The 16,441-nt window shown below is 53.2% G+C and overlaps 1 protein-coding gene across 1 annotated transcript in view; it reads left to right on the top strand.

Annotated features, from left to right (window-relative positions):
* Positions 1-327: 327 nt before the first annotated feature.
* The window catches only part of ARRB1 (arrestin beta 1), a 72,376-nt gene continuing 56,262 nt past the window's right edge, over positions 328-16,441 (top strand). The window contains exon 1 of the mRNA XM_019649384.1: positions 328-430. Coding sequence (XP_019504929.1) covers positions 411-430 — 20 coding nt within the window. The 5' untranslated portion in view covers positions 328-410. The remainder of the gene's footprint in view (positions 431-16,441) is intronic.

Genomic DNA, 16,441 nt, shown 5'->3' with positions numbered 1-16,441 from the left:
CACACACACACACACACACACACACACACACATACGCGCGCGCGCGAACCCCCAAATACTCTGCAAGCCCTCCCTGTGGTGTCCGGCTGCCCTGCCCTGGGCAGCTCGCTGAGCGGCGCGCGCGCACACAGACACGCGCGCACACACAGACACACACGAACACTCCCCGCACTGCTCCACGCCCCTGGCCGCGGCCTGGGCGCTGTGTGGCGCGGCAAGCCGGCGGCAGGCAGCAGGCGGCAGGCGGCAGGCGGCGGGCGGGGACCGGGGCGGAGGCAGCGGCGGCGGCGGGAGAGCGGAGGAGGCGGAGCAGGCAGCCGAGAACCGGCTGGCCCGTGCTCCTCCTGCGGGCCGGGGATTTTCCAGCCTGGGTACTGACGCCGCGGACCTCCCTGCGGCCGCCGCGGACCATGGGCGACAAAGGGACGCGGTGAGTGCAGGCGGCGGTCCAGCCCCGGGGTGCGTGGGGGCGACCTGGGCGAGGGCACCACCAGGGGTTCTAATCCTTGTTCTGACTCTGCAATTGTGGTCACGTCAAGACCCCCAACGCCTGGCTGCGGGGGGGGGGCGCACTCTGTTCTCCTCTGCCCCAGATGTCTCCCATGTGGTCCCTGGCAGGGACGTGGGCTGGGGTGGGGGTTACGAAGAGAGGAGGACCAGCCGCCCCATCAAGCTCCGGCTCCTCAGTGCCGACACACACACACTCACTCGCTGACACCCAGCCCTGCTGGCCAGCAGCAGCAGAGATGCACAGGGGCAGGTTGACACACAATGGTACACACGGTCTTGTGGACATACGGGCACACTCATCCATGGGCACGCTCATGCTGGCACACACCGACGTTCACTACCACACACTCATCGCATACAGTGACACACTGTCACACACCGGTACACACTTGTCAACACATTCTTGCTGACAGTCATGTTGGTATACACAGGTCACACTCCAACACACATGAACTCTAACATACCTTCATGCTAGCACATACATGTGGGTCTACACTGATACACATACACTGTCACTTTCACTTACTCTGGCACACACATGTTGTCACCCTTATTGACATGAACACTTGTGCTGGCACTTATCTCACTAACACATTGTTTGCAAGACCACGCCAACACTGACCCCCACAGACACAAACCAGACTAATCCCCACACCCGACTGGTATGCTTTGGTCACAAGCTAATAGATCTTGGGCTGCTGACACACTCACTCCAGTCCTCACATGGCAAGAAGTGGAAGCACACACACATGTTACACAGGGTGAGAGGCCCCCCTGGAGCCTGGGAAAACCGCATCCCATCTGCGTATTTCCTTTCTGTCTGACCTCCTAGGGCCGCCCGGCCTGACTAGGATCTGTATTGAGCTGGGGTGGGGAGAGGGGCTCCTATGTTCTTATGTGCCTTCCCTAACTTAGAAAGGGAGAGGCTATGCCTCAGACATGGGAAACTGGGGCAAAAGGGGGAGGGGCTGGGGCTGGGCAGCCCCTGGGGACAGCCCTGGTCAGGCGCTCAGCTTTGTCTGTCACCTTAGATCTGCCCCTTTAGTTTACCAACTTCCTTAAGTTCTGATAGAAGCTTCTCCCTTATCTCCTCTTACACCTTCTGCAACCCCATTTTGCATTTTTTTCTCTTTCCTGTCTCCTATCCTTGTGCCCCACTCCTCCCTCCTCTCTTCCCTCTCTCCACCCTCCCTCTGCCACTCCTTGCTTCCAATAATTATTTATTGAGCACCTGTTGTGTATTAGAAATAGTGTGGGGATCAAAGATGTGTCCTGAAGGAGCTAATAGGCTAGGGAAAAATGGCCCCAGAGGTCATCACGTTTTGGAACCACTGACAAAGCAGTTTCACGCCCACTGCCATCTGATACTCTCTCTCAACAGCATGAGAAAGGTCCTCCTGAGATTATTTCCATTTTCCAGAAGAAATTGAGGCTCAGAGGTAACTTGTGCTCCTAAGGCTTAGAAACTGCTTCCCAGCCATCTTCCTGACAGCTCTTCAAGGAGGTGAATTTTCCTCTTCCCTGTTTCCCTCAAGAGGAACCAGAGCTCAGAGAGGTTACCTGACTTGCTTAAGGTCAGGAGGGGTCAGAAGCAGGGCCGAGGCTAGAGCCTACTCAGTCAGTTTCTCTGTGACTCTTGCCCTTGGGTATTGCTAGCCCCTTGTGGGCCCTGGATTTGAGGCCAGGGTGGGGTGCCCTACTCTGTGTGGAGGCCAGACAGTGGGGGAGGCGTCAGAAGAAGATCCATGAGGCATCTGCATGTACCTTGATGGCTAGTCCCCATTGCATCCTGCTGACCAGCACTGTGAGCCAGGTCCCTGTCCTCTGCAGGAGGATGTGTGACTTTCTCCTCCACCACATCCATGTCGCCCAAAGCCAAGATCCTCCTGACCATTGAGGTTGGACTCTTCCCTGCAGGGAGTCAGGAGCCCTTCCTCTCCTTCGTTCCTCCTGTGCTGCTTCGCTATCAGGGTGACTCAGCCCCTCTTGGGCCTTGGCTTGCCTCTCTGTGACTTGGGGGGGAATGTCATTGGTCCCCTGTTGCCATGGGTTGTCAGCAGGATGGGGACACCATGAACAGCCAGGCACCTATTGGAGACTCTATCCTTGGGGCCAGGGCCTTTGCTATGACTCCACCTGCTCTGTCTCTAACTCACTAGGGGACCTTGGGCTATTGTCTTCACCTTTCTGGACCTCAGTTTCCCCATCTGTAAATTGGAGCTATTAATACTTAAAATTTTCAAGGCTCTCTTTGTGTGTGCTGAATTCACTGGACAGGGGGAGAGGTGCTGCCTGAATCTGGAGCCCAGAAGTGGCTACACTCCACCCAAGGGTAGCCCTGCTCTCCTCTGTCTTGCCTGTAGCCCCAGGAGACCTCCCTCTCTTTTCCAGGCAGGTTTCCTGAGTAATTTGGAAGAAAAAGGCAAAATCAATAATGGGCTGTATCTTTCCTTTTTCTCTAAACCTTGGGACTCTGCTTTATCTCAGACTTAGACAAGGAAGCTGCAAATATCCAATACTCTAGAGGTCATCATATTCATCTCTGCAACTAGATTTGCACCCACCATATGAAAGTGACAAAGGGAATTAGTCAGAAACTGTCACTGCCCTCTAGAGACTTCTGGGGTCAAGAGGGATGAGATAAATACCTGGATAAGACTCATTACAGGGTAAGTAGTATGCTGACTGTTCTAGCTAACAAGGTGTTCTGGGAGCAATCATATATCCATTCAACAAATATTGACTGAGTGCCAGGGGCTGGATGTTCAAGATGCATAGCTCCACTCTGTCCCCAAGGGATTTAGAGCACAGCAGGTGATTATAATGCAAGGTGACATGTGCTGTGGGAAGTTAAGGAGGAGTCCCCAACCCAGTCCAGATGGGGGCACAGTAAAGGAAGCTTTCCTGGAAAGGAGGTGGCATTGGAGCTACTGAGCTTCATCTGGAAGGATGAGGAGGCCAAGGGAGTAGGATTAGGAACATCATTCCTGGCAGAGGGTGCAGAATGTGCAACGACTTGGAAGCCTGAAGCAACACATGCAGCCTGCGGGTTGTACTGAGGACCCTGGGTGAGCCGTAAGGGGTAAACACGGGCCAGTCATCAACAGCCTGGAATGTCAAGCGAAGGAGAGAGCTTCTCCTGAAGTTGATGGTGATTCAGAGAGGCGTGTGAGGAGGGGAGGGATGGCAGCAGATCTGCATTTCAGAGGGGGGCCTCTAGCAAGGAGGGTGGACGATGGGAAGAGCAGGCCTGGAAGCAAGGAGACCTGTGAGGAGGCTGAGGAGGGGCCTGAGAGAAGGCGAGCTCTGAACGAAGACTGTGGAGAGGATGGAACTGAGAAACATGAATAAGGAGGTGGAGCCCCTTAGTCTGACTGGTTGGGTATCTGGTATGTGTCAGGAGTTACATGCATGATCTCATTTGATTCTCCCAATGATCCTATTAAGGGATTGTTGTTCCCATTTCACAGATGAAGAAACAGACTAGGAGAGATTAATTGGTCCGCTGCCCTTCAGCCAATGAACTTCTGAACCCAGGCGGGTCTGCCCACAAAGCCCATCTGCTCTCCACGCTTTCACTCAGAGGGAGGGAGCTTGTCTGGCTCACAGTTGGCCTCCCCCACCTCCCTGGCAGCCTGTCCTCAAGTTGTGCCTCCCTTCTGGTTCTTGCTGTTGCTACTAATGCAGTTGGCAACATGAAGATCAGTTAGATAACAGGAGGGACTTCCTGAAAGGCAGTGGGATGGAATGGATTTTCCTTTCCTACAAATGTTTATGAACTCTTCCTTTTTGGCGGGGGAGGAAGGCGTGTGTCATGGGGACATGTAATCACCAGCGCTCCATGAGCCTTGGCTGTTGTCTCTCTTGGTGGTTAAGCTCTGTGTGACCCATCTTGGCTAGAACATGGGGAAGTCCTGTGGTTGTGGCCAGGGTCACTTGTGGGGCTGCTGGGAACAGAAGTAGAGCCTGACCCATCATCTCTGAGCCCCGATTCTAGGCCAGCCTCTGGGTTTCAGGCTTCTCCATGGCTCTCTCGCTTCCAAGTTTGGACCTCCTTGCCTGGGATTGAAGCATGGGTTCAGGGGTCCCGAGCTGTAGGCTGGCCAGACCTCAGGGCTGCGGCAATGGAAGAATAAGCTGGGGGGTCAGCGTGCCCCGAGTGGCTTCCTGGCCTCCGTCAGACCATCCACCACTGTTGCCAGAGTGACCATGCTGACCGTCTAATGGGGCCTGCAGGGGGTAAAGGGCTTGGCAGGAAGCCAGACTGGAAGTTGAGAACATGTGGGGAGACTCTTGCGTAGATAAGTCAGGACGTGGGGGTAAGAGGCGGGTAAGGATGAAGGTGGAGGGTGGGGATTTGAAAGTCTTGTTTAGAGGTGGTGGTTGACTTGGGGAGTGTAGGGAGAAGGTGTGGCCCATGAAGAGAGGATGGTTAGGGACAGCTGGGGCCTTGGAGAGTACCCATGGCTGAGGGTGGAGAGAGGGGGGAGGACACAAGGGAGGCTGTGTCCTAGGAGCCAGAGAAGCAGGGAAGGACTAACGGAGGACAAGCTGGGAAAAGACCCCTGGGATTTAGCCAGAAGGCAGTGGCTGGTGACTTGATGAGGGAGTTTTGATGGACTGATGAGGACAAAGCCAGGTCCAGGGCCAGAGGACTAGGGGAGGACTCTGCTGTTCTCCATGCCTGGAGCTGGGGTGGGCCTCTTGGTGGAGGGATGTGAGGCCCTGGGCTGGGGGCAGTGGGGGCTCTGGGCATGGGGACCTGGAGTGTGAGGCTCAGCAGAGGGCCGGGAGGGACACTGAGGGCATGTGAACTGGTCACAGGGGAGGTATGTCTGTTCTGGCTCCTGAAAGATGGGCACCTGACTCAGGCAGGGTGTCTTGGGGAAGGCTTTCTGGAGGAGGTGCCCCCTGAGCTGGGTCCTGGGGTATGAAGAAGGCTTAGGTGTTCTAGACAGAAGGAAGAGCCTATGTCAAGGTGCCGATAGTGGGTGCGGGTGCACGAATGTGAGGGGTGAGGCTGCGGAGGAAGGTGGCAGCCCTGGTGAGCGGGCCTTGGGTGCTGGGGTGGGTGGGTTTCAAGGCACCTTCTCACTCATTTATTCATGCCCCAGGTGTCTTTGTTCAGCAGCTGGTGAGCTCCTTGTGGTTTGGAGCTATTTCTGTTTGCTGGTCCATTATTCACCTCTGGGTCTGGTCCATAGGAGATGTCTGGCAGGGATTTGTTGACTGAACTGCCGCTCTTTTTGCTTCTGCTATCAGCCTAGGAGCTCCCTGAGTGCTGAAATTAGGTCTTCCCCACAGGGGAATCCTAAGAATGGAAGGCATGCTTCCCACATTAGACTGGGTGCTGGGGAGGCCTCCTCCATCAGACTGGGACGTTCTGAGGGAGGGGAAGTACCACCCCTATCAGAATGGGGTTCCTGCGAGTGAAGTCTGTTTCTCTTCCATCAGACAGGCTTCTGCAGGTGGGATTCATATCTCCTACATCTAGCTGGGAGCTCCTGAGGATGGGCATGTCTGCAGCATGATTCATGGGACTAGAACAGGCATTACCCCTGAGGGCTCCTGGGCACCCTTCCGCCCTCCTGTGTCCCGGAGAGGTCCTGCTCCGGGGGTGGCTTGTGTCCTAGTAGGGGGGTGTAGAACAGAGGGCGTGGGGTAGGATAGGGTGGCTGCTTTTGAGAGGGGAACAAAGGATGCTGTTGTCCTCACCCTCCCATCCCCCAAGGGGCCCTGGCAGGGTCATCCCTCTGGAGACGCACCTCCTCCTTCCTGGGACCAGCCCATCTTTAGTCCCACTTTAGAAGAACTGCTTGTTCCTTCTCAGGAGACCTGGTGCCAGACGAGGTCCCCAGGAGGTCAGGGCCCAGGGACTGGACCAGACAGGTCCCTGGAGTTCTGTGTGACTGAAGTCACCACAGCAATTGAGCAGTTTCCCTCAGCCCAGCGCTGGGCTGCGCCTGGCTAAGACCACAGCCGGTCCTGTGGGGCCCGCTGTACCTGGAGAGGGATCTAAAGAGCCTGGGGCAAAGCGGGGTGCTGTGGCTGACATCAGGCCAGCAGGAGACCTGAGCTGTTCAGTGGTCGTGCAGGATGCAGCTTCTCTCTCTGAGTGCACCCAGAGGCCCAGAAACTGAATAAGATGAGGCAGGAAGTCTCTCCCACACCGGCCCTGAGCTTCTGGGTGCACTGAGAGAGAAGCTGCACGCTGTTTTCTTTGGCAGCTTTATCCCCTTCTCCCAGCCTGTGAAATCAGTGGGCATGGGTGCGTTTTGGCAGAGGACCAGGGGAGAGGGTGGGGAGTGGACATCTGGAATGCACCATCTGAGGAGGGTCCCAAAGGTATGCTCTAATGTTTACTCATTGCGGTGTGACCTTGGGCAGGACATTACCCTCTCTGGGTCTTGGTGTCCCTGTGGAAGTCAAATCAGCAAGCATGTGTGGGGCCCTTCTGGCTAAGTCACCCCTTTCCTGTGTTCTACTAGTGTGTTTCAGAGTGACCTTTCTTCTGTAGGATCAGAAGTGGGGAGTTGGGCAGCTCAGGCCTCTGCCATAGGCCAGGGGGCTGAGATTGCTAGGGTCTGGGTGGTGTAGTTGTGCCCTCTCTCACAGGTCCTCACCTCAGCAGCCTTCTACCACTCAAAGCACCTGCAGTAATCTGCAGGTCCTTGAAGGCTTCATTCTCTCTGCCTCATGGACACCCTCCTTTGGATGTCCACAGCCCCCTCCGTGATCTGATTAGCATAGATTAGAGGCTGATTAGCATATTGAGTATGCTTTAACAAGAACCAGATTTCCTGGTTTCAAATGCCAGCTCTGCCACTTACCAGCTGGGTGACCTGCCCTAATTATTTAACCCTTTCTCTGCTGTAGTTCCCTCATCTATAAAGTGGGATAGTCATAGTGCCTGCACAGTAGGTTTTCATGAGGGTTAAATGAGTTAAAATAGGTAAAGTGTAGAGACAGTCCCTGGTACAAGGGCAATGCTCTATGAGGTTAGCTCTTGGATGCCCTCTCAATGGGTCTGCCTCCCTCACCAGGCTATGAGCTTCCCAAAGGAGGGACCCTGTTTGATTCACATTTGAGTCCCCAAAGGGCTCAGCACACGCCTGTTTCATCGTTGGTCCTCTGCATAGGGCTGATAACCTGACCTCACACAATGCCTTTCTTATCTTTCAAGAACTGGATCACCTATATGCCTCCTCCTCTGGGAAGCCCTCACTGATCTCCAAGTGCCTTGTGACCTTTTGTGTCATTCTCTCTCTCTTCAGCACTGGTCCCTCCCTCTCTGCGTGGGTCCTGGTTATTTGCACACTTGTGATGTCTTCTCTGTGAGGCCAAAGGCACCTGGCCTGAGCCTGTTTTCCCCAGCACCTGTGCAGACCTGGCACGGCCCTGAGCTTCATAAATATTTGTTCCGCAGAGGAGGCTGAATGTAGGTGTTTCACTGGGAAAAGCTATACTTGGGGGGTGGGGTGGGCATTGTGGCTGGGGCAGACAATGGGGCATCACTGCTGAATTCGAAATATCTAAAGGCGGCCCAGAGCCATAGGTATTAAATTATTCTTTGTAACCCAAAAAGCTGGTTGACCGGCTTTACCTTGCTAAGAGAATGTGTTTTCTGACAGCCAGCGCTACCTGGCAAGGGGGTTGGTGGCTCATTCCAGCCTCCATGCCTTTGCTCCTGCTGCTCCCTGCATCTAGAATGCCATCTTCACTTCTCTCTGCTTGTCCAAATCCTACTTCCTAAGTAAGTGCCCCAGCCATGGAACCATCCTTTTCTGAGGGTGGGCTGCATTCACCATCCCTATTCTTAGACATTACTCAGCCTTGCCTGGGTCCGGGCAGTGGCACAGGAGAGTGGGGAGTCCCCCTTTAGAATGGACATCTGGATCTGGCTACAGCATATCCAGTGTGGTTTGACCTGGCCTGAGGAGGAGACCATGATCCACTGTTGATCAAGGAACTCTTTATGCAGCTGGAGAGCACATAACTCCCCATCGGCTTCCACTGGGCAAGTACTCAGAACCCACCTAATTACTGGGGACAGAGTTCTGGGCACTGCGTCCAGCAGGCTGAGGTCATAATCAGCTAATTAAACCACCCAAGAATTGCTTCTTGGACCAGAGGAGTGGAGGGAAAGGAGGTGGGGGTGATGAGGCTCAGAGAGACGTGAGAAGGAGAGGGATGCTATGCAGGGGGAGTTCAGACCCTGGGCCTGCTGAGCAGAGCTGGAAACAGGAAGCCAGAAGTGGAGAGAGCAGGTTGGGAAGCAGTGAGAGAGACAGGTGAGAGAGGGTGCTCTATGGGGACAGTACCCAAGTGACATGACTGAGGAGCAGGGACTCTGGCCTGGGAGACAAGGCCCCACTTCTTCACTGTCCCGGTGATACCATGGAAAAGCTGCTTTTCTTCTTTGGGCCTCCATTTCTCCATGTATATCAATCAGGAAGGAGGGGAGGCATTGACCCAGAAGGTTTCTAGGACCTTTCCTTCTTGCTTCTAGAGCTCGAAGAGCAGAAAACATCAACAGCAGCTGTGTTCTAGCTTGGCCTCTAGCAGCCCTGTCCTCTGGAAGCGGCAGGCCTCTAGCCTGAGATTGAGTTGTTGTAGGTTCATCAGAAGGGAAGACTGGTGGCAGTGGGCAAGCCCTCAGCCTCTGTCATGTCCTCACGACTGTCCTAGCAAACTAGTGTCCTCAATGAGAGTCCATGTAAGGCTGCACAGTGTCTTTTCCACAGTCTAGGAATTTCCCAAGGAGCACCCCCAGGTGTGTGGGGATGGGGCTCCCCGAAGGTAGAGCCACGAGGTTTAGAGTATGGATTTGTCAGACTCAGCTTTACTGTCCAGCAGTGTTGCTCACTATCTCCAAGATCTTAGGCAAAGTTCTTAAAGTCTCTGAGCATCAGTTTTCATATTTGTGAAATAGGTGTAATAATATCACCCACTGCATATGGTGGCTGGGGGCAGAGACAGTAAGGACTTGATCAAAAGTCATTGTTATTGTTTAAGACCTAGAGTGGATCTCAGCTTTCCTGTCTCTGCCTCCTCTCTCCTGTATCCCTCCCTCCTCTGGCCTGTTCTGGACTGTGCACACAGCTAGGCGTGTGGGGGCCGGGGCTGCTTTGGGCCACAAGAGAAGCTCATATGATGGCAGGAAAGGGAAGTGAGATTGCCTAGTGCCAGGCAGGGTGGAGCCCTGTGGTGCCGGGGCAAACTGGGCCCCCTGCCTTTTGGCCCCTCACCCACAGCAGATTCTTTAGGAGGAAGTGGGGAGAACGTGGGGCAGGAAGCCAGGGGCATGGGTGGGCGTTGTGGAGGGCCCGAGGCCTCTCTCCCTTAGCCTCTGCCTCAAGGTGCCAATGAGGAGCTCAGGGCCTGGTTTTCTGTTAGGGAAGCCAGCAGGCCACTGTTTCCACATACTCGGACAACAACACCCTTCTTGGTACCCAGCTCCCTAGCGGGTGGTGCCTCCTTGGAGCTGGGGCGCTTGGGAAGAAGGCCTGCCACAGAGATCTGCCGAGGTCTGGAGGAGAGGCAGCAAAGGCAGGGAAGAAAGTGCCTCCCCCTCCCCCAGCCTCTTCCCAGAGGGCTGGGCTGTGACACACCAGGGCCTCTGACTCTGAGGAAGCTGGTTACATAACTCAGCACGACTCCCTGCTTCCTTCTTCCATTCCTCCCCAGAGAGGCCTTGGTGGAGGTGCTGCTTTGCTCAGAATTCCTGGACCTTGAGAGGTCCCTGTGACCAACCCCCTGCCTGGGTGGTGGTAGGTGCTGCCCACACCGTTTTGGGAGAGGAGCTGTGTGTGCGACCTTAGTGCATGCAGGCCACGGGGCTTGGCTCTGCCCACTGCCCCCCTCCCTGCCCTCCTGGGAGGAGAGCTGCAAAGGGAGAAGCCTCATTAGAGGAAACAGGCCATGTCCTGAGACAATTTGCTTGCAGAATGCCCCCAGAGGGGAGCTGGCCTCTATGCAGCCACAGGAACAAATAGCCAGCATTTTTCAGTTTGTTCCATTCAATTTCACAAACATTTCTCAAGAGCTTGCTGCGTGCCAGGCCCAGACAAGCCGCCTGGCCCACCGCAGTGGCATGTCCCTCTCCTAGGGGGAAGCCGATTTAAGGTGCAGCTCTGCTCCTGTCTCCCATTTAAGACCGTGCACTTTCTCATAGGCTGGGGCCTCAACCTTCTGGGTTCTGGGGTGGCAGGGGACATCATGACAGGAACACCACCCTCCGGGGGGCCTCCGGACTAGGCATTTTCAGGGTTGGCATATACCCTTTCTATCTAACCACCCCTGCCCTCCCAAGTTGGTGCCTGTGAACAAATACTTCTGTGAGTATCTGCCACATTGTGGGCCCTGGGCTGGGCCCTGAGGTATGACAAGGGAACAGACAGGTCTCACCCCTAGTGCTGTTCCTATCTTTTGGGGGAGAGGAACTGGATTTTCACAACACACTATAAGAAGGGGGGTGCTGGGGATCAGTTTATACTGGTGCAGAGCGAGCCCAGTAGGTAAGGGTCAGAGGCAGCTCCTCAGAAGTGGGGTTACTGGAGCCAGCTTTGGATGTGAGTTTGAAGTGAGCCAGAGGGGACACTTGTCTTGGTGGTATTTGTGACAGATGGTTTCAGTTGGAACTGACTTCCTTCATCAGATACTTGAGAACCCACTATGTTCCAGGCATAGTGTTGGACACTTGCGTCATCTGCTGTCAGTAAGGAGTGTCCTGGGACTGCAGACTGCCTGAGGACACAAATTTTAGGGTAAAAGTGAAAGTTCTGCCACGTGGCATCCAGTGAATGCTTGAGCCCAGACAGAGGAACTGGGGTAGGTATATGAGGAGACACCGGGCTCAGCGAACCCCACCGCTGGAAACCAGGGTCTGCCCAGGTCTCCTCTGGTGGAGGGCAGCGGGACCAAAGGCTTCCCTCCTGCGAAGAGACCCTGCAAAGGTCTGAGGACTGCTCCCAGATGCGCGATGGAATAGTTGGGAAACCATGTCTTATGAGAAAGAGCGCTAGGCTTTGGGGCTGTTGTGTGGTAGATGGGGTCACGGGTACTGTCTCTGTAGCTCTGAGGGCCTGGGGTGTGGTGGACAGAGGCAGTGGCTGGGGTTCTTACCTCCCCTCTATCGCTTTGAGTCTGTGGTGAGTTTTTCAGCCTCTGTGCATAAAGTTCCCATGCTTTTTCTGTTCTATCTGGGCTAATGAAAGTGCCCAGCACATTAGTAGGTTGATTTTATTATGGGGCTGTATAGCCCCAGTGCAGTGGAAGAAACCTGGAAGCATTTTTAAACTCAGTAAGGATAACTTTTTTTTCAATAGGGTTTTTAAAAATATACTAAAAATGATAAAGATGATCAGACAGCAAAACTGAGCAGTTAATATACACATACGAGATCAGACAAATTAAGTTCACGAACTCATCCTAGAAAAAGTGCTGCATATCTCACTGCTGAATATCACTACCGTTACCTTTGAAGTACTCCCCTTGGGAAGCTATGCACTGACGGCAGTGCCTAGTCCCCCCTTCAAAGCAATTTTGGAACTCTTTTTCTGGAATGGCCATCAGAGCTGTTGTCGTATTTCCCTTGATGTCCTGAATGTCATCAAAATGTCTTCCTTTCAATATTTCCTTTATCTTTGGGTAAAGAAAGAAGTCATTGGGGACCAGATCAGGTGAGTAGGGAGGGTGTTCCAATACAGTTATTTGTTTCCTGGCTAAAAACTCCTTCACAGATAGCGCCGTGTGAGCTGGTGCATTGTCGTGATGCAAGAGCCATGAATTGCTGGCAAAAAGTTCAGGTCGTCTAACTTTTTCACGCAGCCTTTTCAGCACTTCCAAATAGGAAACTTGGTTAACTGTTTGTCCAGTTGGTACAAATTCATAATGAATAATCCCTCTGATATCAAAAAAGGTTAGCAACATCGTTGCAACAAGTTCACGAACTTACTTGTCAGACCTTGTATTCATTTCTCATATTATTTAGAGTGCTGACTTCAGCAGCAGTGACTCAGTATGCATGCTTGAAACAATCCAGCCATAGCTTCTGCTCTCATTTTACAGAGTCAACTTTGCAAAAGAAAAGAAAAACAGTAAAAATTTTTAGTGAGAAGAACTTTCAAACAAAGAACTATGACCCAAAGATTGATCTGGCTCCCCCCAGCCTCAGCTTCCCTTGGAGTGTAGAGCTGGGGAAGGGGGTGTGTGTGTGCACAGAGCTCCACAGGAGAAGAGAAATCCTAACCCTCGGGGTACCCAACCTGATGGTGATGGATACATGTCCTCATCACCAAAGTGCTTTTCTTCTCCCCATTCCACTGCCACCAGCTCAGTCTACACGCCACCTCTGGCCCGGGACTATTGCAGTAGTCTTCTGGCTGCCGCCCCTTGCCCAGTCTAAACCTTCCAAACCCTCCTCTTGTTCTGAAATTCACATCTGACCCTGGTCCTTCCGCTGCTTAAAAATTGATCAGTTGCACTCCATTTCATAGGATAGTCCGTGTTCTTCAGGTGGCACTGGAGGCCCTTCACAGTCTGTAGCCAAATTTCCTTCCCAAGCTCCTTTTCCACCTCTCCCCACCACACAGCCAACACTCTGGCTACCCTGACTTTCTGGATGTGCCTCTATAGTCTTTGTACTTGACACACTTCTTTGCCTATGTTCAAGCAAGTCCCTCTGTCTGGAATGCCTTCCTCCTCTGACTGGTGAAATCTCCCTTACCTTTTAAGTTTGAACTTAACCTCAACACAGTTCAATCGGACATGTTTCACTGGGCACCTGCTGGGTGCTTGGGCGTGATGCCTGCCCAGGCAGAGTCAGTGCTCTCCTCCATGCTCCTTTAGTGCCTTGCAGGCTTCTGTGATGGCATGTTGTATCGTAGTTGACAGTTGACATGTCAGTTTCCTGTGCTAGAGAGCAGACATGTGTCTGGTACCTCTTAGACGCCAGCTCCTGATAGGAGCCTCAAATAAGTTGGGGGCCAGAGTTGTGTGAGGGAATGATTCAGGGAAGGGTTCCCTAGAGGAAGTGAGCCCTAAGCTGCTGACCCAAAGGAGAAGCACTCCTTCCCTCTTCTCACTTCCTTTCTGGCCCTGATCCTGAAATAAAATAACTAAAACTGACTGTAAAAAGGGAAATCTATAGATTTTGAATTGGGGGTTGGGATTTTCTAGCCTTAAATAAGGCATATACTCCCTCCCTCCCTTCCTTTTTTCCTTTCACACACATTTTCTGAACCTATAGGACATGCCAGACACCGGGGCTTCAAAAATTGATTAAATAAGACATGTCTTAATATTTTTCTGTCTTCTAAATATTCATGCTACAACCTGCCCTTTCTTTTATGGGCCTCGTTGGCTCTTAGTTCAAGTCTTGGTATGTCACTTACAGCTCTGTGACACTGGGCAGGTCATGCCACTTTTCTGAGCCTTAGTTTTCTCATGTATAACACAGAGGTGATAATACGCTCCTCGTAAGGTTGCAAGTTGATAATGTGTGTGAGGTGCTGAGCAGATGCCATTGACAGTGGTTCCTCATTGAGTGAGACCCACTCTCAGCCTGGAAGCTACCTGAGGGCAGTAACTGTGTCCAATGTGTCCTCAGTGCCCAATACAGAGCCAGACACACAGTACATTAGGGTGATCAATCATCCCAGTTCTCCTGGGACTGTCTCAGTCCTGCATCTTGGGAAACCCCTTGGTCTTGGGCGAATGGAGACAGTTGATCACCCTATGCTCCATTCTCCTTAAGGGTTTATAGAATGGATATATGAATGAATGAATCATGAGGGAAGGACAGAGGTGGACTTGGATGAGCAAAAGCAAGCGCTGGGAGGTTGGCTTGTGGGTGAGAAGTGGTCTTGTGAAGGGTCCGGAAGGGAGGTGGGCATGGTGTCTTCCCACACCTTGGCAGGGTGTGGGAAGACACGAGGCCCTGAGTCTACAAGGCTATTGCTTTTAAGCAAGTTTCAGGCTTCCAAGGCCCATGCACTCTTCCTCTGACACACCCAGAGAGAAAGCAATCATTGATTTCCACTTTTTTTGGGGGGGGTGTTGGGGGGGAAAGGCCTATAACAAGCCCCCAGCTGCTCCTCTGCCTCAGTAGCTGGAGGCCTTTTGCTCTCTGACCCACTGCATTATAGCATGTCTGCCCACTGCTTTCTGAGCTGTTCGCGTGAGGCTGCGATGAGATTGGGCAGAGGCCAGGGCTGGGAGGTGGGAGAGCAGGGCTGCAGCCCCATCCTCAGGCCTAGGCCCGGAGACTGAGCAAGGCCTCAGTTTCCCCACATGCTCCATGGGGATACAGCTCTTCCTGCCAAGGTATCTGTGAGATGTCATTTGTGAAAGACACCTTGGCATGTCTAATAGTAGGTATAAAACAAATGTCATCTATTGTCACCTTCTGTAAAGGGGGACAATAGAACTTTCTTAGCATACCTCCCAGGGCTGTGGTGTGGGCCAAATGGGATGTGGGATGTGGGAACACTGGTAAAACGCATCATACCCTTCAAATATTTGGAGACCAGGTTCCTGATAGAGCTGCTCCTGCCTGCCCAGGGCTCCAGGCACAGGTGGAGGCTGACCCTGTCCACTGAGGCGTAAAAGGATCTCCCCAGCGATGTGCTCCAGGATTATAAAGAAATCTAGTGGTGCTGTCCAGGTAACACACACATACCCTGTGGGCAGGCCCTGCAGTCAGATGGTTCTGCTTCTTCTGAAACCATGGCAAGAGAGAGAAAAACAGACTTGGATTGACTGCAGGGAGGGTTTAGTAGCAGCAGGATGCATAACAAGAAGATGGAATGTCCTCCGGAGCCAGAGCCACCTTGGAGCCTCCTCTGTCTGTTGGGCTGGAGGCAGGGCCTTTGTGAAGGCGGGTTGTACTCAGATCGCCTCTGGGCCCTTCCTCCAGCCCAGGGGCGGATTCACCATGAGGCCGGTGCAGCCGCAGCTTCAGGCCCTTCATGCTCCAGGGTCCTTTCAAGGCCTAGCAATCAATGCCTCCGGGAGCTCAGAGGTCTTGTGAAATGTGCAAAAGGAAGAGATTTTTTTAATTTTTATTTTTTAGGGAAGGCTTCCAAACTATATGAGCTTCAGGCCCGATCAAGCCTGGATCTGCCCCTGCTCTGGTAGGGTGGTCCTCTGTGCCAGGATGTTGGTGCCATGTTGCTGCATGTCCTCAGGGAGGTCTCATCTCACCATGTGGACCTGGTCATCAGTTAGAGCCCTCCTTGGTGAGGCAGGACCCGAAAGCCAGCTCTGAGCCAGGCTGAGCCTGCTTGCTGTGTAAATAAGAGACTGGAAATAAGAGACTGCTCTCAGTCTCACGCACTACAAACTGGACATATTGTACCTACACAGATAAAATTGCCAGGTACAGCCCCAGGCTTGTCACGGGAGCTCAGTACATGTTAGTGGAAGTGAGATGGAGATGGCTCAGGGGAGCCCACCCTTTCCACTGGGATGGAGCCAGTTCTGCTCTCTGGCACGTTCACTTGCACTGTGCTGTGCCTGATGCTGGGTGCCACAGATACAGGCTGCTTGGATAGGGTGGTGGTGGTCAGATGAGCTAAGAGGGCGAAAGTGTTTATAAGCTTTGAAGTACAGCTCCCTGGGAAAGGGCCACTGTAAACTGAGTGGCCCTTTTGTAGGGGAGGGGCAGGGTGGAAGCCTGGACTGACCTTTCCTGCTTCTGGGTCAGGGTTGCGGGGTGGATGAGGAGCCTAACTGGTTTTGTGCCTGAGAAAAGTTCCCCGGGCTGACAGACCTGACCTTTCCTGCTCAGAAAGGAAGCCAGGCCAGCAGGGTGCGCTGCTTTCCCCTTGCAGAGTCCAGGAAGGGTTGATGAATGGGGGTTGCCTCTGGTCCCTCCCTATTTAAGTGCCCTCTTCAGGCTGGGGAGGGAGAAGAAGCGGAGGGGGGGGTG

Source organism: Hipposideros armiger, unplaced genomic scaffold, assembly GCF_001890085.2.
Source record: "Hipposideros armiger isolate ML-2016 unplaced genomic scaffold, ASM189008v1 scaffold_132, whole genome shotgun sequence".
Lineage (NCBI taxonomy): Eukaryota > Metazoa > Chordata > Mammalia > Chiroptera > Hipposideridae > Hipposideros > Hipposideros armiger.
The sequence above is the reverse complement of the archived record's forward strand: the minus strand, read 5'-3'. Positions and strand labels throughout refer to the sequence as shown.